General features: G+C 26.7%; 1 protein-coding gene across 1 annotated transcript in view; it reads right to left on the reverse strand.

Moving 5' to 3' along the window:
• Nucleotides 1-24,718, reverse strand: part of LOC113551329 (calcitonin gene-related peptide type 1 receptor-like) — a 104,226-nt gene that overhangs the window by 9,988 nt on the left and 69,520 nt on the right. Inside the window, exons 4-6 of the mRNA XM_026953509.1 lie at nt 7,447-7,553; nt 7,107-7,198; nt 5,997-6,123 (exon numbers count right to left, since the gene is read on the reverse strand). Coding sequence (XP_026809310.1) covers nt 5,997-6,123; nt 7,107-7,198; nt 7,447-7,553 — 326 coding nt within the window. The remainder of the gene's footprint in view (nt 1-5,996; nt 6,124-7,106; nt 7,199-7,446; nt 7,554-24,718) is intronic.

The following is a 24,718-nucleotide window of genomic DNA, read 5'->3' on the forward strand; positions in this document are numbered from 1 at the left end:
ACGTTGTCGCTGTATTGTTTTGCGAGACCGTGGTATTGTATTTGTCTCCAAATTGCTTGACTTGGGTGAAAAAAACATTCATGGATATTTGGAAATTAATTTTTAATAGCATTATTAATGGCTGTTTTTTTTTTAATTTATCACAGATGATTTTGAGCACACATCAAACTTCAGTGATTTTAATACTTGAAACAATTTTACATATTATATTGTTTACTTTTTATTTGGTACCAAATAAGCATATATCAAACGTATTATGTATTTATGTCACTATAAAACACTGCACGAATTGTATACAATTTAAAAATAAGCTTGTGTAGCTTGTAAATGTTCCGTCCGAAAATCAGTGTTCCAGGTTTTTCAATAAATTTGAATTTTCATCAGTAGAAAATCATCATATCATCATTCATCATATATGCTACTATCACAGTATCACCAGTGTCAAACAAAAAAAACTTGTTGCTGTCCAAAGTCTTTCTTAATTGTTCTGGAATTTCAAAATTAAATGTTTGTGGATTTGCAGGAATTTTTTCCAAATTGATTGTATTGTTTTTTTTTCAATATTTTGAATTCGAAATTTGACCAGATATTGCGGGTGGTAACTGAAATAATACGATTTTAAAAATTAAACATAATTTTTATTTGGAAAAAAAGTTTCTAAAGAATATTGTTATTTTTCAATATTTATTGGATTGGATTTTATATAATATTACCTGCTATGAAGACGCATTTTTCAATAAACCACGTGTGGACATAACTGTATAACTAGCATTTTTTTGGTATTTTAGCATTTATGGTTCTTTTTGTTTCGATTTTTGCCCTGTTTTGTACAAGATTATATTCTGTGGATTTCGTGACGGCATCTATTAATAAACCTTATGAAATTAATATAAATTGTTTCATTCTTGTAAAGAATACTTTTTTTTTTTTTGATAATCGGAAATGCAGAATACCTTCTTATTCAATTACTTGAAAAATAATAAATTATAATATGGCTATTGTATAGGGATTATAGAGGATATTTAATTTTGATTAATTTTAAATTGATAATCTTACTTTGGATTATATGAGCACGACCAGTACTTTTTTTCATTACATCATCTCCATATTATTTTTTCGCCGATTTTTCTCTCTTGTTTGAGAATGAAAACTATTGTAGATTAAAAGATAATGTGACCTCTTATTGACTTTTTATAAATTGTAAAGGCGTATTTTAGTAGACTATCGGTTAGCTATATAATGGTAAATTGTTAGATACAGACTAACTGACAAAGAATCAAATAGGTATCATTAAAAAAAAAAAAAACTTTAAAAATACGATAACTAAACGATATTGAACATATTATAAATGTACCTTATACGATACTAATCAAATAATTATCACTAATATCGATAAGCGACGAAATGACGCTATACCAAATTCAGTATGCGACCAAATGACGTACGACGAAATGTTGTAAGCGTATATTGGTTCATACTTAAAAATCGAATTCTTTGGACCTATAAATTATAGTAAAATATAATATTGTGATTACAACATAAAAATTTAACCTTGGATGATATCTTTTGTGTGATATTATTTTATATTTTATTTTATTTTTAAGTTCGTTTATATTTATAATATACTTGAACAACTTACCCGGAAGTCTGAATAACCGTTGAACCGTAAAATTAGTTTCAAGTAACACATCAACTTCCGGTTAATAATATGTGTTATACGTTTTGTTATTATTATTATTTCTATTATTATTGATATGTATGGCAATTTAGAGCTCAGTTAGACCATTATGTTTTATATACTATCTACCACCGATTCATATTATAATAAATTATATGACTAAAATGATGATGCTCACCGACAATAATGTTAATAACGTGATAACGCGTAAACAAGTTTTGTTATTGTTTAGTTTTTATACATACATTTTTATATTTATAATAATGCCCATATTTAAAAAAAAAAATAAAAATAACTAAGAAAAATTGATTGAATTTTTAATTAATATTTTTTTTTTATTTTATTGAATAAAAAACATAAATTTATCCAAACGTAAATAATAACACTTGACCAAGCCAACAATTTGAAATAGTACTAAAGAGATGAAATACTTTGAACATTTTATCATTTATAGAAAATTAAATTATTAAAATATTTTCTACACATTTTAAGACTTAAACGTAATTTTATTTTAATAGTAAAAATAATAAAACAAAATTGATTTTTTTTTTTATATTTTTTCTGATTATTTTGAAAATTAACTATCAATTATTTATCATAAACCATATTCAAATTGTAAAATTGAAGCATTTTACTCCAAGAGTTGAAAAATACATTAAAATAAATAAAAAACCACTTATAATAAATTATTGTAAAGCAATTCGTCAACAATTTCATCGCTCTGCTCAGAACGCAATATAATTACGGTTAATATGTTGTATTCAAATTAAAAATCAGCAATATTTTATGATAAAATACATATTTTGAATTGTACGTTGATGTATATAATTTTATAAGAACCATAAGTGATGCTTATTATTTAATTTAAAATATATTTCAAAAAAAATACTTGACATTTAAATATGTTAAAATTATTATGTATTTCAATATTTCTAAAATATTTTAGTGTTTATACATAAATCAAGTAATAAAGCCTAATATTTTTGTCAATTAAATAAAAGACAATATAAGTTTATGTTTCTAATTAAAGAATTAATTAATTAACCGAAGGTTTCCATAATTTTAGATTTAATTATTTATTCAGACATACTATAAATACCATTTTATTGGTCATGGATTTGAAATAAATCTGGCGTTCGCATTGAATATTTTTTTAATGGGTATTAATATTTCATTGATTATTACATATTATGATTTTAGTAAACAACTATTTATTTGAATCAAATATTTTCTCGCTTAAGTCATAAATTAATTAAAAAAAAAAAAAAATGCTAATATCACAAGCTACAGAATTTCAGAACCTTTTTTAACCTATATTCAATGAATTATCGTGTATTTGCTAAATATTGTTTGTTGCTCTTCGTTTAAAATTAAATTTAGTATTGTTTATTTTTTATTTTTTAGAATTTAACAACTTAGATATTATTTTAAGAGGATGTCAGCGCACTGTTTTTTTTTCACTCTAGCCCTCGCACAACATAGAAAAAACGGATTTACGCAGTCTGAGTAGAACTCACTCAATTTTGGTTTTAGAGTAAATATACTTATTATAAAATTAAATTTTGATAATATTTCTGGGTACAGGACGATAAGTTTTTTTAAAAAAATTAAAATTTTAAAAAGTTAAAGGTTATCTAAAAATATTGTAATTTATAGCTATTTCTAATCGATATGATTAACGTTGTATTGGAAATAATGGAAAAAACTCATCGTCTTGTACTCAGAAATATTATCAAAATTTAATTTTATTATAGGTATATTTACTCTAAAACCAAAATTGAGCGAGTTCTACTCAGACTGCGTAAATACGTTTTTTCTATGTTGCGCGTGGCCTAGAGAGAGAAAAAAAACAGTGAGCTGACATCCTTTGGATTAGTAATAGCTTGTAAATCAGAAGATATATCAATAAAGTCAAAATTGTTTTAGCGTGGTTCTTATTCCATAAATATACTCAACTTAGATTTATTGATTTATAAGATTATATATACGTGCATGTAGATATTATTTGTTAAATACATAATTATGTTGAACGCAGAATAATTTAATTTTGTATTTTTTAGATGATTAAAATGTCAAAATATTCATTTATAAAGTTAGTTTAAATTTAATTTCTTACAATCGTATTTATGTTTTAAATAACCAACATATATTTATAATACAATATTAGTGTCAGTCACGATTGCTTCTAAAATGTATATATTTGAATATTTATCTTGTCATTTATATAATATATAACATTAAACATTGAATTATTGAGAATTATAATATTTTTATTATTATTGTTGGTTGTGAATTTTTTTCACTTTATAAGTACAGAACAATTTAAATGAATAATGACAATCGATATTTGATTAAAATATCTGTTGATGTACTTGCAATTTATTATTTGTAGACTAAATATATTAAATATAAGATGTATGGTTATGGAAACCGAGCGATTTAATAGACAGCTATATTGCGGAACTTAAATAACATCGAGGTGAGAAATTATCCTATCTCGTGGCCTACAAATGAATGAGGTAGTAGCAATTATTTTTAGACAAATAAATGTGAACAAGCCAAAATATTGTATTGTAACTGATTTATAATATTGGTGAAGCACTAAAGCGACTCTATAGCAAACATTGCTTGAACAAAAATATTGGGCCATAATAATTTATCTCGTCAAACGTAATGATTAGGTAACTATTCTTTCGTTTTTCTTTAATTCATCGCGGTTCACGAATTGTACAAAATAGTTTTTTTTTTAACTGTCACGGGAAATGGTATCACATAACTTGTTGAATAGTATATTGTATAGGCGGTTTATGACACTGCGTAGATGTTTTGTACTATGGCATTGTTTTGACTCTGGTGTTGGTTTGTAATATTTTGTTAAGTATAAAATTACTACGCTGTCCGTCCATTCGTCGTTTTTTAAACGTTGAAATATAACGAAGAAATGTATTTACTTTTTTATTTGTACATACTCGTATTTTTATACGGATTTTATTGTCCTGATCTAATGTAAAATATTATTCTAATCAAAGTGCTGATAAACAATTTTTATTAAACATAACAACAACTCTCTATAAAAGAAAATAAGTATTAACAGCTGTAATTTTCAGAGAAATATATTTGTGTAAGTAACTACTTATAATCGTGCACAAATTTATTTTTATATTTAAGTACACACGAATTGTTTGAGAAAACGAACGTCTTGTGTGAGAGAAATAAACCGTATGGTATAAAATGTAACATGCTATAATGCTTTGGATTACGTTATTTACTGGATATCAGCATCGAATGCGCGTAAGTCAGTTCGTAAGCGCATGTGTATTAGTGAATATTGACGTTTTTGCGGCTTTTAATTCATTCGGAATCGTTAGAAATTGTAATTTATTCCTGAGCAAAACCAATACCAGAGACAAACATACGCGTATTATATACGTATCGTACCTATTAAGTGAGTGCGTGATTAATGGATTTCGGGATTACATAAATTGTATTTTATTCCGTAGGTTTTTATTGACATGTTTTATGTTTATTGACTAAAAAAACTTTTTTTTTTTTACTAAGACAAATGAAAACACGTAAAATTAACAATAAAACAATAAATAAAAAACACGCAGGAGTAAAATCTTTCAGGGCTTGTCAAATATTATTGGTACTTATGGTATTATGTAAATTACATATCCCTATATTATGATACACACGCACCTGGAGCATACTAATCGACAAGTCGGACTGATATGATAATATTATGATGTAAATTAACGTACAGTTTCAAATAACTGATGATAATTATATAATTATGCTGGATGATGGAACAATAGAATTTCAAACAAGTTAAAGTCATCGATCAGTTTCTCTCTCCTCTCTCTCTCTTTATGCATATATATATATATTTACATAATATGTAGGATAGTTAATCTAGCATACCAACTCCCATTTGTTATTTAAATATTAAGATTTTTAGGAATTTTTAGTATGCTTGGTCATATTTTCAAATACTTATACTTAGTATGCTTACTTACTCTCTAATATTTATACCATTTAAGGATTGTTCCACAAAGATACAAAATTTATTTTCTGGAAATGATAACCCATTTTTAATGTAAATTATAAAAGGAAAAAAGAATAATTTTATTATATTCGATGAATACTTATATATAAATAGAAATAACTCTTCATACATATACATATATATATATATATATATGTATAAATAAATAATAAATCATCGAAAAAAATCATTTTTATTTGCATATTCCGAGAATATTGTGAAAATCTGTGTTATTTTACTGTGGCAACTTGTACAGCATGTAGTGACGCTTACCTCGTTTTCCTTGACAACAGACGGGTCTTGCACGACCGTTTTGTACCAAATAATCCATGTGAAATTGTTCAGCGCCAACGATATGAATAAGTGTACATGTATAGCGATCCTAGTGCACCTCAGAGTCCTGTAAATATAGTTATATATCATCAAAGTGTTAGGTGATCTATTTGAAATAAATTGATTTTGAATTTAATCAGAGCGGTTATTAGCTTGAGTGCACTCAAAACATCGCTCAACAATTAATATTTTTTTTGGCATCGTGAAGTGTTGTGCAAACCTATAGATTTTCATTGGCTACAATTGGTCACGAATTTATTTGTGGGTCAGGCAAAGTTTTCGTTAATTATTTTATGTCATCGTGTATATTACAACAATAAATTTAAAGCAAATATTGAATTAGGATAATAATATTTAAAGTAGTTGTAGGTTCGATATCTATTATATTATTGTGTTTGGGATCGGATATAACGCCGCATAGTTTTTATATTTAGTTTTTCTAAAAATAGTCGCCTTAACTGTTTGTCTATTTCGTATTGAGAGCCGTGTAATTCCAGAGATAGCGTGGTATGCTTTGCACTTACAGTCACAGAACAGTCGCGTTAGTAATTAAATGTAAAATTTTGAAATGTTTGCGAATAGACAACGAACTATCATCTCCGCGCAAGTCTGAAGTCAATGTACGCTAGTATTCTCCTAACGCTTTTCTAGGATAGTTCTTAAACTTTCTGGACACGTTTTCAATATACACTAAACGCATACGTGTTATATAATGTTATTTAACACCATACACGCGTGTGAATACGGAAGTTTGGGTGTGTTTAATGTTACCAGGAATGCGAGAACAGACGCGGAAAGAATCGTCCGAAAACGTTTACGCGCCATGATGTTACACCAACAAGTTTACTGCAACTACTATTGAAGTAAACACGGCATCATCATATACCGCGTGCTTACTCGTCGCACAGCTAAACGTAAGCTGGGCAGTGGAGGAGGAGAACTACATATAATATTATAATGTTTTTTTAAGAGTTTCCGCTCGCCAACCCACGAGTCGGGGCCGTGGTTCGCAAAAGCGTTAAGACGAAAATATGTTGTTTTTTGTTTTACTTGAACGTGAAGAAAATCAGCAATGACGTGAGCAGAGCAGCCAGCGATACTGAGTAGCCAAAGATGTACAGCGTGTTTATTAGTTCCCGAAACTGAAAAAAAAAAACACGACGAGAATACTTCAATGCGATGCAAAAATAGCAATTGAAAATACTCATCGTATATTTGAAATGTATATATATATATATCTGAAAACAATGCATGTTACTGCACACGTGTGTGTACATTGCAGTCATTGCACGTATAGCGCGGTCGCGATTTTTTAATTATATTATTATTATTGGTATTTTTTTATTTTTTTTAATATTTTTGTTATGTATTATGTTTAAGATCTGAATACCTCGTAGTCGTCAACGTCCACGCAGCTGGTGTAATTTGCCCACTGTTTTCCGGTCTCCGGATGTCGGTACCACGTGCCGTCTGACAGACAGTTCTTGAACGCTTTTCCTGGAAAACAAATATATTGAATAAATATACCATAGCAAATATCTATGTACCATCACGATTGATAAATAATATATTATTATCCGCAAGCCGGTGTTGATAAAAAAAAAAAAATACTATTATTAACCGATGATGATTATGTGTAAATGAGTATAATAAATTATTCGTTATATTACCGCATAACGTATACGACGTTTTACCATCAGTTATACGTATATTTACGTTTCGTCCTTTATTAGTTTTTAAAACGCGGACAGCGATAAGGACATCGCACACGCACATACTCATTTTTGACGCAGTTTTAAACACGATTTACTGTTGGAGACTTTATTATTGTGTTTTTCTAGATTATCTCTATTTTTAACCTGAACGTTCGGCGACCATTTTGGTTTGCAGGTTTATAATAGTTTCATCAGCGTAATGACATATAGTTTCGACGCTGGTGTTTATCAATACCGATTAACGCGTCATTTATTGGCGTCGATTATATTTTTTAATACGCACGTCACACAGGTTATTCGTTATAACGGCATAATATGGGGCATTTTATCTTTTATTTGCGAGAAAAAAATCTGCATTGTTGGCGTTTTAATACTATTTGCCAAAAAAACGGTCCGCATTCGGACTGGGTGTGCGCTGGTATTACAATAGAAAAGTTCCGAGCGCGACTGCAATACAACAGTAAATTGACTAAGATATTCGCTAAATTCACCTGGGTTACCAAATATTCCCCGTGAACCTTTTTGTTATCCCGTCGAATTCGCGTATGCCACAACGGGGACTGTCTGCGTGGGCGGTATCATAATAGCCAGTATCTTCGGTGTATCACAGACAGACACGCTTTCACACATCCACCTATACATACGCACACACATACACACACATGCACACTAAAAATCGCCTGAAACGAACCGCGAGACTCGTCTTACGTATAAAAATGATGTTCGTTTCAAGAGCAAACACTCTTGGCTGTGTGTGTGTGTGTGGGTGTATGTTACGCGGTATGTGTGTATAAATATAATATTATGAGCTTAAGTCGAAACCCGGTAAGACGGAAGATTGCGTTTAAACGGATTTTTTTATGATGTCGTGTATATTCACGGAGCTTCCGTTTTAGTGGCCATTATATTATTATATACGCGATATTTTATAAAAATGTATGAAAATCCGATCTGATAACTGTTCTTTTATGATCTGTATACATTTTACAATAACGCGTGCTTCTATATATATAACATTTTATTATAAACGATATCGCCACCATAAACCCCACTACATATATATAATATATTTATTTAATAGTAATAGTTGTAAAATATGCGATATCGATGAGGTTTCGACGAGATTATAATAATACTCTTTCGCGGTGCGTTCGGACGTCCGACAATTGTTCGAGTATTACACATCTCACTGCTATAATGATATTATGTCGATTGACGATACATCAATTAATATGCATAATTTAATATTATACAGTGCAAAGTTCAGTAAATCGATGGTAGTAAAATAATTACGTCTGCGACGCATTGAACTAATAAATACGTATATTTATTACTATATTATATTGTTTTATAATCTTTTATAACACTATTGTAGACGAGCGATACAAATTTATGTGGAACTGTGAATACGCTGGAACGCCATTTTGTCCGTTTTGGAACCTTCAAATAGAATATTGTGTAAATATAACAATATAATATATAGTTTGAATTTTTCGGTGTGTATAACAATATCATAGGTACCTATGGCTGTGTTAACAGAAATCGTTTGCTAAAAATGTTGGTTATAAATTTTCGTGTTTTTATTTTTTACTATATAATTTTATTTTAGGCATATTATGATGTAAAATCTATTACATTTTATTAATAAATGCATTACAATCGTGTTTACTAATAAATTGCAATCGAAATTCGAATTCCCGCCTACAAAGTTATTTGGTACACGTGTACGATGAACTGAAATATTATCATGATTACTTATATATAATCAGAATTTTCAGATGCCACAATTTATATACACTACTGTCTACTGACATATTAGTGAACTTACTGTACTGCAAAGCATTATATAAATTTAATATATATTATGCACATGATTGTTTTGTGTTTTAGCTGATTTTGTGAAAACAATTGCATTTCATCAAATCACTGTAAATCAACGTCATTTTTGTACTCTATGAATAAAAAAGACATTTGGACTACATTTTTAATCAATCCAAAAGCCTTAATCTATACATAAATCGCGTTACGGCATAGTGTTCATGTATTCTTCGAATCGGGACGAGCGTAAAATTCTCTATAATCCGAAATTGATATGAACTTTCAGCACAATCATCGAAACGAGTGTGTAATCATCAATTCATTATTACACTGACAACATAAACGCGTTTACTTATGAATATACGGCTATATAAATACTGTAATAACACAGTCAAAGTGCATATAATATTATAGAATAAAAAATAATGTACGATTTATCGTTTCGTTGCAGATTACGAAATTGTGATTTTTTTTTTAAAATATTTGAATCAACAGCGGAGTACGCGTTACAGCCACTATAATACATTAATAATAGTCTCGACTGTTATTTGATATAAGGATTAGTATAATAATCGGGTGTATTCGCGAAGATACCATTATGTTGTGCACCATTCGAAATAATTGTTTGTTTGCACGGCGCTGCATATAATAATTACACTGCGTGACATAAAATTATATTTGTATTTGTATAGTGTTACGAGCATCGGATATTTGGCGATGTTACGTCTCGTCCCCGTGATAGATATATCGATTTTTCCTCTACGCGCTCATCGATGGCGCATCATAAGAAACACGCGTCTGTGTCGGCGTGCTTGTAATATTTTGAACTCAACCGAAAGCCATGAAGTGGTCGGTCGCGTAAACCGCGAGATCGGTAACTACGATAAAATTTATTATTTTAAACTGGCAGTGAATAAAAACCATTAAAGTACTCACGCGAATATTGTACATAATAATATTGCGTTACGCGATATCGTATTATTTTATGATGGTATATAATTTAACTGGTCAATAATATCTTGTACATACAGTTATGACCATGTCATATTATATAATATTGTGATTGTGTTCCGTATACTTCCACGGTAAAATACAAGATATTTCAAATCAAAAAAGTGCGAAAAGATTCTGATTATTAAATCACACCTACACGGATTCTACGTATCAGCAGCGATCATGATATCAGAAAAAATTCAGTGTTAACCCACTAGTACGAATACATTATTTTAAAGTAAAAATTATTGTACGGACTGTACGGTAATGCTGCCCCAAATATTGACATTAAAATGCTTGTAATGTAAACGAATTAAAATCATAAAAAAAATATTAATATCACAAATATATTTAACTATACTAAATGAAAAGAAAATTATAAATTTGTTATTAATTTATGATCATGACTAATTGAACATGGAAATAATTTACGAAAAACAAATATAAATATCTGCAGGATTAAAAGGATATAATAATAATATACACTTGGAAATAACAGCTATATTTATCTAAAAAATTTAAAAAATGTTTTAGAAATTTTATTCAAAGGCGATGGTGGGTGTTAATTTCTCCCAAACTCATACGCTCGTTTTATTATTGGAAATATCATAATAATATACACAAAGAAAGGTATATTATTTTGATTTGTCAAATGTGCAATGATTATTTTAAAACGCTATAATTTCGACAACATATAGAGCAAGGCACACTACAGGTAAAACGACCGGGAAACAGAACCGATAATATTATTTTAAATTAAATACATTTGTTTGTGGTGTGTCAATAAATCATATTTGAATGGCAATTTTGTTTGCAGGACGGTACATATTTGGAAAGAGGATTTAATAAATAATGTCAAGAACCCGCGTTTAGTCCCGTGTTTCATTTATTCAGATATCGGATAAAGATATACAATGCAATACACTACATTTATAATGTAGAGATTTTTTTTTTTTAACTAAATAATAATTATTCTTATTTAATAGAAACTATGAATAAAATAACTACAGAGCACAATATTTTTTTTTGTAAAATTACAATATTATTTTATTTGTTTTATTTTTTAATATTTAAAGGATTTTTAGGTTTTGAAAAATTTTAATCCATTGAAATATTCAGCATAGTACATTGTTCTTTTTCGATATTTATAAATCAAAATAATTATATGCTTAATATATATATATAACACTAACAGAATAAAGTTGAAAATTTAATTTGATTTATTTTTATAAACATTTAGAGTAACAAGTGTACATACGAATTGAGTAAATTACCCTAAAATGTGTAAATAAGAAAATTAACTTAGATATTTTATTATATGGTTGTAATATTGATATTACGATGATAGGTGTATTGATATATATTACGTATGTTATCAATTTATCACTTAATCAGTATAATAATTATTATATCGAGAGGAAATGGTTCTTAAATCCATTTGGGTACCACGTGAATGATGGTTGTCATGTTTCAAAACGAATTCTGATTGTCTATTATTGGCAGTGACTTTTGGTTTGACGAGTTTCGGTGCAGTGTCTTATTAGAACGGTTTGAATTTGTCGACAGGGATGTATTAATCTATGGCAGTTATACGTCCATCATCATAATGCGTGATCAGTTATACTCAATCATATCATAATAATAATTATATTAATAGGTTTGTACCGCTCGTTCCAATGTAGGTATAGATAGAATATTACATAATAATATGTAGTTGTAGCTATATCATATTAACAATGGTTTAACAAAACGAGGAATTTAAACATTATTCAATAATTTTTGATTCCTGTAAGTATATTAAATGTATAGAAATTAATGTGATACACTCGACTTTTTTATATATAGTTTATGTTTAAAAAAAGCAATATTCAATCTAATCCCTCTGTATATAATACTCCATGTATAACCCATCTCTTTTTATTCTCGAGTAACGTAGTTATAAATTTGGTTTTTGGAATTTTTCACTATCATTGAAGACCATATTTTGTCTTAATATTTTATCACCCATTAACTACTACAAATAATATCCATTATTTGAATAAATCAATAAATGTATTATGAAATAAAAAACAGGGGTAACCATGTTGTTTGGTGAATAACCCTGTATAAATATCTGAAAAATTGAAAATGGTTTTGTTTGTGACGATTAATTTACGAAACTACTGGATAAATTTTATTAAAAGTTATATTAACAGAATTGTCGAGACTCAAAAAGTGATTTATATCTTGATCAGAACTTTTTTTTATAGGACAATTTACATTTGACTGATAAAATACTGCGTTATTTATATTTTATGTTTATTTTTTTTTCATAGAAGAATTGGTTATTATAGTTATAAGCTTATTTTAAAAATGGAAGAGTGATGTACTCATGTACCTACGAATATGCATGTATTTTTCAATGCAATTATGATGTACCTAGAGATATTTCAACTACATATAACTTACTACCTGAAAATAGGCTGTTTGAGTAATACACTTCATAACACTTATGAATGGAACTGGAAAGCTTATGTCCGGGGTAATCTCTGAAGCTACTTCCGAATTCTGACTTGATATAAAAAAATTAACATCAATGGGAGTCATTGATATTTAATATATAAATATTAAATATGCACTGAATGATTTGATGCCATTCGTTTTCTCTTATCAACATAACTAATCTACACATAAATACATAATGTAGATAGCGTATAGACTTCTGCTACAAAAAAAAACATTTTTTGTTAAATATAAACACGCCTGTTACTTAATATTTTCTCTACGGAACCATATTTGTTCATTTCCCTAGCGGAGTTGATTGAAATAGCTAGCTTGCTAATGTAATGTATATATTTAAAATTGTTTAAGTACTTATATTATTAATTCTGTATAAATATATATTTATTATCTTCTAATTTTTGTTTTTTATGTTGTAGTTATTTTTTGATTGTCAGCTATACTATTTTCAGTTTCATAATGTAATGTAAAACATGTTTTTGAAAATATAAACAACAGGTATTTACAACAGCGATTATCGTGTAAAATGTATTGTATGTATTTTTAAGATATTCAATCATTCAACATTTTTATCGATTAATTATTAGTAGTGAAAAAATTCTTATAATGTTTGTTAGTTATATTCTGCCACTTTACATAATTTTAATTTCGATTTGAAACGACTACAAATAACACGCATTCAATATATTATCTTATTTTTTGTATATAATATTATATGATTTCCAAAAATTAATTTTGCTTTATTAAATTAAAAATAGCCAAGTTACCATTGTAGAGTAAAACAAAGTGACTCGACAATATAATATTATACATATATTTTTTTATGTATTATTATGTATAAGGCGTATTAACTTGAATCTACTAAAATTTGGCCTTTTCCTCCGATCAACCGACATTCAAGTATACATTATTATGTTAATTTTATGAAGACACACTATTTGCCCGTTTGATGTGACACGTCTGAATAACGTATACCGTTATAAATTTATTATTTTTTATGTTCCTTGGCGATTCACGGGAATAAGCAGGATCGTACAGTACAAATGTACGATAGGTAATTTATTAACAAATCGTACCAAGATGAATTTTGGGAGATACGTGCAAGACGACGTGACATGTGTACAAAAATTGAAAATCGCAAATTGTACATAGGTTTGTTATATACCCCTATGTATACATATATATATATATGTAGAATGTATACTGTATACCACTACGATGGGAAAGTAATACGGCGCCTCACACGGTCGGGACTTGTTAAGGTCATTCCGAAATATCCATTTTGAATTGGCTAAGACAATATTATAATATATCGTCTGCAATGAATTTCCATTCCGAACGTGATCGTTCATCGAAATTAAACCGAAAATTTACCAATAAGCACAACAAGCACATAAGCTGACAGTAGTTGTACATCAAATTTATTACAACAAGAACAATCATAATAATAGCAATACTAATAACGATAATATTTTAATATGCATATTGAGTAGTTATTAATATGTATGATAAATATCCAATATATAAATAAATAGAGTCTTTGATAAAATATATGTAATTTTAAATTTACATAAATATTAGAGTTGCTTGATTTTGAATTTAAAAAACCGAGAAAACTACATAACAGTGAGTTATATATTATAGTTTATGTTAATGCAATGGCGTCATTTGAGTTTTTTTAATGGGGGTACCAAAATCTAAGCAGTTCAATTTTTTTTCATTGTGAAGTCACCTTTTCTTCATCATAGTAAATTAGTAATTACACGTATCTTATGTTTGTATGTATGGGACTGAAATGTTAGAGAAATATTTAATATTTTAATAAATCAAAACAAAATTGAAAGTCAGAAATTGGAAATAGTTTTTGGCGTACATACGGCATGCCAATATTAACTATACCGGCTATACCTATAAGTATATTTATAAACAATAAATATACGTTACCCGTATATATAAATTGTATTGTATTTTATGTATCTGTCATTCCGCGTTTGTAAATTTTATGGCAGGTAAATAAGATGGGGTAAAAATAGAAATGCTTTGACCTTCTTTTGCTTGCGGGAAGCACCCTTGGGTAGCAGCTGTATAGCGGTGAAAATGTTTTTTAAAGTATTTTGGACAATCATTTTTCAAATTACTATAAAATAACAGAATTCGATTCTTGATTTTTCTTAAATATATCTATATACATATATATAAATATATATTTGATACACTAATTTGATTCATTTATTTCGTTTTATGTTTTAATTTTGATAATTCCGTGATATTTACTCCAGAATTTCTGAATTCTTTTACAATTTTTGTCGAACTATGATAATAATAATTAAACAATACATAATTATATAGACGTAAAAAGTGTGATATTATACGTGTTATATAATAGCGAACATAATATTGAATCAATCCGATTTGACGTCAACGTGGTGTGTTTTGTCTAGAATTGTATAAAATAACAAATTGTAATCTTTTGTTGTATTGTATGAACAAAAAACAATATTCTATAAAATAATTATACCTACTCGACTTATTCAGCCGTTAAAAAAAAACTAACTCTTCTATACGAACAAATAGATACATTTATGTCTATTTACATAGTAAGTTATATTTTTGTTGAACGTGTTAGAAAATTTATTATTTAAAAAAAATAGTTTAAACCTTAGGTTTATTTTTTAATAGGTAAAATTGTTTAAATTATAACTACTGAAATAATACAAATGTACACAAATTATACATATTATAATATATGTATATAGAAATAGAATTATAGTTTATTGCATTGTATTGAAATATTTGAAATACGTTTAGAAATTTGAATACTCACAGAGTGAGATTTCCTAATTTGTTTTTAATTCTTTTAACAATTTTGTTGTATCTTAGGCGATTCGTCAAAAGGGACGGAAAAATTCGTTAGACACATTTTTTGTTGCGTATAGTTTTATGATGTAATCTACCTAACTGTAGTATAATAGTTTATAACATTTGAATACGTGGATTAAAATAAAATACTGAGAATTTGTTACAAAATGGTTACTGCATATCATATTGATTTATATAAATAATATTTTTTGTTAAATTATTTAATTGGTTTTTATTAAACATAATATTATTTAATTCCACCAACACACAATACATTCTAAAATTAATCTACGTGACTTGTGAAAACTGTGGTTATATTATACAGGTACTTTTGGTTTTTTTGTGACTGGTATAAAAAACTCACGGGGTACATTGTACATATATTCAAATTTTTGAACCAAGGAAAAAAAGTACTACGATGCAAAATACGACGTATAATAAAGTTTAGCTCCATGTATTTGGTTACATACGTCACTCAAAGTTTAAACATTCAAATTGCTTAAAATTGTTTTATTTTTGTCTAGTTCATTCTATATTTTTATTTAAGAAAAAGATTAATTAATTTGGAATCCTAGTAAATATAGCTAATTATAGCTTAAAAATAAAAAACGAACCAGCTTAAATAGGAACTTTCATATAAAACAAACAAAAAGGACGTTTCCTTAATACAACTATTAATCAATTTAAATAGGTATTGAACTATTGAAAAGAGATGAAAGTTTGTAATTATAATTTTAATTATATTTTTTTGGCTTCTCTACAAGCTACTTAATTCCCAAAACGACTATCCTGAGTTATTATAAGTCAAATACCTTTGTACGTATCTCGTGTTGATACATATGTAACACAACATTTTATGCATTAACCTATTGTCTAAATAAATAGGCAATCACTTTACTCTAATTAATAGATTTTTAACTATAGTGCAATTCAATAAAACATTTTGATTTTTTTTCAATGATAATTCAGCGAGGGTTAAACCATTTCTATAAACTAGCTAGTTGTTTTCAACGGGTATGCCGCGGGCGTTATTGAAGTATGCCATGTTTCTTATATTTTATATAATATAATATATTTCATAATAAATTATATATAGATTTGTGTGTCATTTTTTAAAAAAAAAAACAGGATATTTTAGTGCCTTGAAAAGAGTTGTCAGGGCAACGAGACAATTGATTGAAAAACGGGACGTCTGACAACTTAAATAAAACTATTTTTCTATTGCAGTTTACGTCAGTTTAAATTTTTAAATCATAGCATGTATGATAAGATTGGTGTAAATAATATTATGTATATGTCACCTCCTAAGTAGAAAAATTGGTAATCGTAAATACTAATCCGGTATTGTATATAATACATGAAATATTTGGATAATGTAAATTACAAATACATATTTTTCACATTGTATAGTTATTGTAATACAATACCTGGTCATTGTATATAATGATTAAAAAAAGTGCAAGGTAACTTCATTAACACTAATAACTAACATATCAAATGATGCTTATTATAATTAATAATAAATAAATTATTATTAGGTATACAATCTTTATTTATTTCGACGAATTGAGGGAAGTAACAAGATAGACAATTATTTTGTATTTTAACTTTTACGAATCGTGTCGAAAAAAGGGTTTAGTGTACATATTATGTCAAAAGTGATGAATTCACGTTATAAAATATATCTGATTGGTATTCAGTTACAAGTATTTTCCTTATGTGTAAGCACATTCATGATCGGAATTATAAATTTATTTTATTCTACTAAGAGTCTAAGACCAATTTACTAAATTTGTAAACTCACGTCCTTTTACTAATAAACGTACTGATGATGATAAAAAAAGGACATAGGGAAATGCAAATATAAAGCACCTAGAATTTTATGTTATTCAAAATGCTGTAATGGTTACTTATCTAGAAATATGTCAAAATAAATAACTAGGAGGAATTTGCAGAAATATATTTTAAATTTGAAGGATTTATTACAAAAGTTATTAGGTTCGTAGATATAGTTTACATTTTATTTTCAATTTATTAAAAAAATAAATAAAAGTCAAATTAAAAATTGAAACGTCCAAAGCGAACTTGATGAATAATAATTGAAAAATAAATGTATAATGCTTGCCTAAACGGTCACTCATTTAATGTGTTCGTGATTGTTTATTTATGATTAGAGTATTTACTGATTTTGAAGGACTAAAAAAGGAAAATAATTTATAATAAAGCCAAAAACATTTTGAATAAGGTAATAAAACTCTTAAAATCCTTTGAATAATAAATTATAAAAACGTAGAAAAAAAATGTAATTAGCCAAAAACCCAGTTTTTAAAATAGTTTTGTTTTAATATTATTTTTATGTTGTTCTAAATTTATTTTGCTAATAATAGTTAATCTGTTTATTTTATACAGTATATCTACCTGATGTAAGTCTACTCTCAATAAAACGGCCTTTAATCTAAAGTACTACAAACTAATGTTTCATTTATATCCGATTTAAATTTAATTTAAAAATTGAAAAACGAAAGTACCATGATATATATATATATTTTAATAATAACAAAACATTAAAGCCAATTAAAGCTAAAAAAAAAGCATTCAAACGACAAAAAAATGATAAAACTTTGAATTATCCATAAAAAGACAAAATAAAATGATGTACTTAAATTGATTCTACGTTAAAAGCATTGATCTCAATTAAGTTTTAATACAATTTCTAACTGGTAGAAAAAAAGTAAACTCAATCAAAATCCCTATTCTATTTATGGTCAATGATATTGGGCATTGCATAATTTAAGGATGAACATCAACAAATTACGTACGTAATTATCGAATTAAATTATAAAAATTAAACGTTACTTAAGCATCAAGCATCCCAAGCTTATTATTGATGTTTATATTATTGTTGTTAAAATTGTTTTATTTAAAATTAATTTTATCAAAGACGACATTGCGAGATAACTGATGGCAACAACAGTATAAACTATTTAGATAATTTAAATGGCCATATTAGAGCCAAAAGATTAAAGAGATTTAACAATACATTTGAAATGTATTATAATTTTGATATGCATAATATCAAGTTAATCGTGTGTTTAAATCATATTATGTAAGTTAAAATAAATCTAAAAACTTATTAGTTGATTTGGATATTTACAAAATATATATCATGTCATATTTTCGTCTGTCATTATAGTTAATTTAATAATTATGTGGGTTGAATTTTAATTTAGTTTTAAATCACAAACATTATAGTGTTATGTGTTTCATACTGTTTATTGCATAAAGTAAAGTAATTTAATTTTCAAATATTATATGCAATAGAAATGTTGCATTATTTATGAAATATTACTACTAATTTTTGTATTAATTTAATTAAGTTGAATTTTTTTTTATTATAACTCATTATTAAACCAATAAAATGTAATTGGTAGAAGTCATAAAAAAAAAAAAAAAAACAAAAACAATTAAATATTATTATTTTTACGACTGAACCTGCAGTTAGCTTAATATTAAAATTATTATTATATAATTCAGAAAAAAGTTTGAATTTAATATGCTATTTAAATTTACAATGTTCCATATTTATTTAATTTTTGTTAGAATTCAACATTCAATTCAGGAACAAATAGTCTGATACTGTGACTACCAATAACTTTAAAATTTTATAAATTTTAACGAACAACTAATGTGACATTAATTTTACAAATTTGAAAATAATTTTAAGTCATTATCACTTAAACACATTTATAAACAGGATTAATTATGGTAATTAATTTTTAATGCAATATTTTTGTTTATTTTCCTAGGCATTGTCAATCTCAAATATGGCTATTTATATTATATGTACTTCAAATATACATATAACAATATGTAAAAAATAAAATAATATTATGTTTATCTTTGTTTCACATCACATGGTTTGAAATTTATAAATACCTAGTTTTTTGCATGAGTTACCCGAATATAGGTAGTTACCAACGTAGACAATAGCTTACATAAAAAAGTTAATAAGTACATAACTTCATAAATATTATAAGTGCGATCGATAATAGTTCTATTTTATAGTCTAATGGTGATGTTTTTTTACATAACACTTTAGTCGGTGTATTTTTATTTTTTATTTCGTTTAAAGAGTAATAATAATAATTATATTATTGGGTTAAATAATATCATTGAGTATACAATTTATACAATTTATACTTAATAGTTATTGTATTTAATACAAATATAATTTAATTCGCTTAAAAATTAATAATAATAGCTTACAAATATTTAAAAAAAAAAAATTGATAAAATTTTAAAAGTATAAACTATAAATTATTAAATATTAACATTGTAAATCAATAGCTATAATATTATAATGTAGACAATTTTTTTCATAAATATGAAAATTTCATTTATTTTTCAACAAATGTCAATGTCCTTTTATACATGACATACTTATTTTTTTCGGTTGGTTTTGGTGCCGAGGTGTATATTATTTATTTATAACGCCGTAACATTGAAAAAATACTCACCAATCTATTGAATTTAAACGCTTTTGAATGAAAATTTCAAGGTTTGTTAAAAACATTTCATTATATATTCTATAGTTTCGTTAAATATAACAAATATGTATGTTCGATATTGTATTGTATTATAAAATAGGGGTACATGTATCGTATATTATTTTATAATCCTATATCTCACTATTTATGTAATGGGGTTTATAGGTTCTTAAGCCGTGGCTAGCAATACGATGCGGCTGTACTGGCTGATATCTATACTATATAATATAAGTATTACAAGGGATGAACCATGTTACCGGTTCAGCTTCAAGGATACACGTGGCTTAGATCGCGAGTGTATACAGTATAACCATGTGCACATAATATGGTATAAATAATAATACAGAAACGTTCTGGATTAATATGATATACGTCGAAAGGCACCTTTTCTGCTGATCGTAGGTACTTAACGATTTTACGAGTCTGCTTATTTTAATATGTGTATATAGGTACATATTATATTATTATAATATTTGGGTACCTACGCGCAACCTAAAGAATTTCACCGAAGTCTGATATTACTATCGGGTCGTATATAATATTACTTATATTGTTTGTGTAAGCAACAACGTCGCGTAAGAACTGGAGAAAAAAAAAAGTCCCCTCTTTCGAGTCTTATAAAAATGTAGGTACAGTATATACTATATATGTGTACGTAAATGTATTTCAAAAAACCTTATTGTATCTAGTCCTGGTGAATGCATAGACGATATTAAGAAAATAATATAAATAAACGTGCGCATATATAAATATATGTATTCATTTATTAAAAAAGTGGTTTATGTTCGTTGAGATTAAAGAACGTTTATTGTTATCCTGAAATATCGTTCTTTATGTTTTTCAAAAGATAAATACTAGAGAGCTAAGCAGTTTTAGTTTTCTGTTGTTCCTGTACAAAATAATAATAATTTCCAACGTCTTTTATTTAAAATATTTTAAACACATTGGTTTATAATGATGAACTGAAAAAAAACGAATTAGATTAAAACATTGTAAAGTTAACCACGATGTTAAATAGCATGTCGATTTAAGGTTCAATATTAAAAGATGCTTGAAGTTAAGTTATATATAGATATATAATAATAATATTTTAATTTCCTTACTTATTTATTTTGTTTGTTTGTATTTTTCTTAAATCATATTCTTATTTTATAAGTTTTAAATGTTTTTGAAAAAAGTTATTTAAGATATTAATTATAAGTAGTAATAAGTTTTAAATTATTATTCTGGGAACTATTGTCCTTTTATTAAACCAAATTTACGATTATATAAACAATGTTTTTGTATGTCTTCGACCCTAAACTTATCGTGTTAACTGAGTTTACTTTCGAAAAGTTTAAAACAATTTGCTTGATTTTTACATCCATATTTGTGGATAATTCCAAAGAAAAGTTTATTGATATATTATGATAAAAACCAAAAATATACAGCACGAACATAATGTCTCTATAATATGTATATATGTAATTATCCAGATAATGAAAAACATATAAATTATTGTAAATATGAATAATATTATTTATTCCAGATTAATTCACATAATATTTCAAATAAGTGACAATAAGCTAACCCAATGGTATAATAGAAGGTTGTAGTTTATACTCATCAATAGTAACTACATAATTAATATTGTCATTAATAATAATTTGTTATTTCAAATATTTAAATGCTACATATAAAGAATAAATGTAGGTTTATTATATAAGTTCGCAAAAATTGATTAATAATTAATAATAATAATAACACATACTTGATGTATATTTTTGACAAAACGATTTCGGTGATTTTTCGATAAAAATATAAATTGGAATTGGGAATCTTTTAAAAATATAATAAATGGCAAGAGTTGTAAAATTTACTTATACCTACTATGATATACTTTTCTAAACTATTAATTAAAATTACTAAGGAAATAATTATTCTTATAATAATTAAATAATTAATTAGATTATACATGAATTAATGCTTTAACAATAATTATATAAGTAATTATTGCTTTTAAAACTTTAAACCCGAATTTAACCAAGGCGCTTAAAAATGTTAAATTCGAAACCTAATCTATATTAAACATTTAATAATTCATATAGGTGCATCAAAATTAACAATTTAGTTATTTAGGAATCTAAATACTATATTCATCAACAAAAAATTTGATATATTATAATAATTCAACTCAAAATTATTATTTTCCAAAACTATCTACCTATAATCTATATTGATATATGTATTATGTATATATATATATATATTATAACAAAAAAATTTCAATACGATTTACATTTGTATTTTATTCTGTAAAGAAAAATACCGGTAAATGCAGCACAATTAATCGTAAATTGTTATTATATTTTAGTAAATACAAATAATTGCAAAATTTTATAAACAAATGATAATTTAAAAAATTACCGTTATCATAAAATACCTGTAGCTATTTATGTATCACGTCTGTCGTTTGTTGTCCGTATTTTAAACCGTCACAGTAATATAATCCATTAACTAATGGACTTTGATACATTGTCACAATCTATCACATCGAACAAATTGTTATTAACTTTTTGAATACCTAACATTATTATTATTCAAATGTGAGCTCAATCAATTTGTATTCGCACGGCATGACCGATACCTGTATATCCGATAACTGCAGCAGACGAGCTTAATATATTTTAATTGGAAAATATCTCAATAGCCCCTAATACAGTAATATTAATATAATCACGTAGACAATAATGACGTATTGCCATCATATGATACAATATTCATAACTAAAATTCTGTTATTACCACATCGACATCGATTTCGTTTGGCGCCATAGGAATCCAAACCGCACTAATTTTATAGTAATTTTAACAGAACTGAAATTCACTTCGGTGTCTTTAAATATTTATTGCACAAGAAGATTGCATAGGAATGTCCTCCGGTGAAGTTCTTTTGGAGTTGGCGAGATGTTAAATATTTACATTTTGACAACATTCGATATTCAAATATATAAAACGATTTATTATTTCCGGGTTCACTTAGGTAGGTTAAAAAGGACAAAAATCCAACTAGATTTAAAAAATTCACTATACGACATTATACACGTCACAGTCTCGATCCAATAAAGTCTCACAGTACACAATTCTAAGACCATGAAATATTTAATAACGTACACAATATAAACCCACTCAGTATGTACCTTTATGTTAAATAAATAAATTATCTATTCAACTTTTTGAATTTTATGAAAAGATCGTCACAATCGTACATTAACGTCGATCTATTATAATCATAATATAATATACAGAATGGTACCTATACTTAAGATATATTTTATTTACAGATGATTCTGTTTAAAAAAAAAAAATTAAGTCGTTGAACACATTTGGGAACTAAAACTCTAGGTTTTATCTAGTTTAACTAATACTTTTCATAACGCTTTCCGAATTATAATATGTATATTATGGACATAAAGACCAGCGATGTTTATATTTTATATTTATTATATTAATCAGACTACGTAATTTATAATATCAGTTACATTTTTATTTTAAGAGTTGAAACTTTCAAAACACGGCAATAACTAGAATGTCAAAAATTTTCACTATACTTACTATCGCTCGTATAGTCGTATATCATCTTCAGAGTGCTTCGGTGTTTTCTGTACTAACTTTGAGACTTGTGTAAGGAAGCATGGTATTTTATGTTTTTCAAATACGGGAATTTCAAGACTACTAATTTATTGGCTTCAACTCAATTAATATTTGAATACTAATTCAATCCCTTTACATTAATCATTTCCTTATTTTCCCATGTTTCGCTGTGTATTTTGGGATATTTTCAATTGAATTACACAATTCGCGTGGAGTCTCCCAAATGCATTATACACATAAGGTTAGGTTAGTATAGGTTTTCGATTCAACTCATTAGGACATGATCGTTCTCAAAATATGTCACGGAAAACTTTAAAACTTTTTATATAATATAATATTATTACTATGTAAAATCATGTAATATTATATCACACGGATCCGTGTACTGTGCCACAATGCTACTAAATATATTATTATGATACCGCTAAAATATAATATTAGTCTTTATACGCATTTAACGGGTAGCCGCGTTGACTGGTACGTCAATAAAATTTACGGTCTGGTCTCAGTATAATAATAATAATAATATTATATCACACGTACCTATAATATAATAATAATATATCGTACTCTCGTTGCGACGCTGCCACGAAAGGTTT

The sequence above is a fragment of the Rhopalosiphum maidis genome, chromosome 2 (genome assembly GCF_003676215.2).
Source record: "Rhopalosiphum maidis isolate BTI-1 chromosome 2, ASM367621v3, whole genome shotgun sequence".
Lineage (NCBI taxonomy): Eukaryota > Metazoa > Arthropoda > Insecta > Hemiptera > Aphididae > Rhopalosiphum > Rhopalosiphum maidis.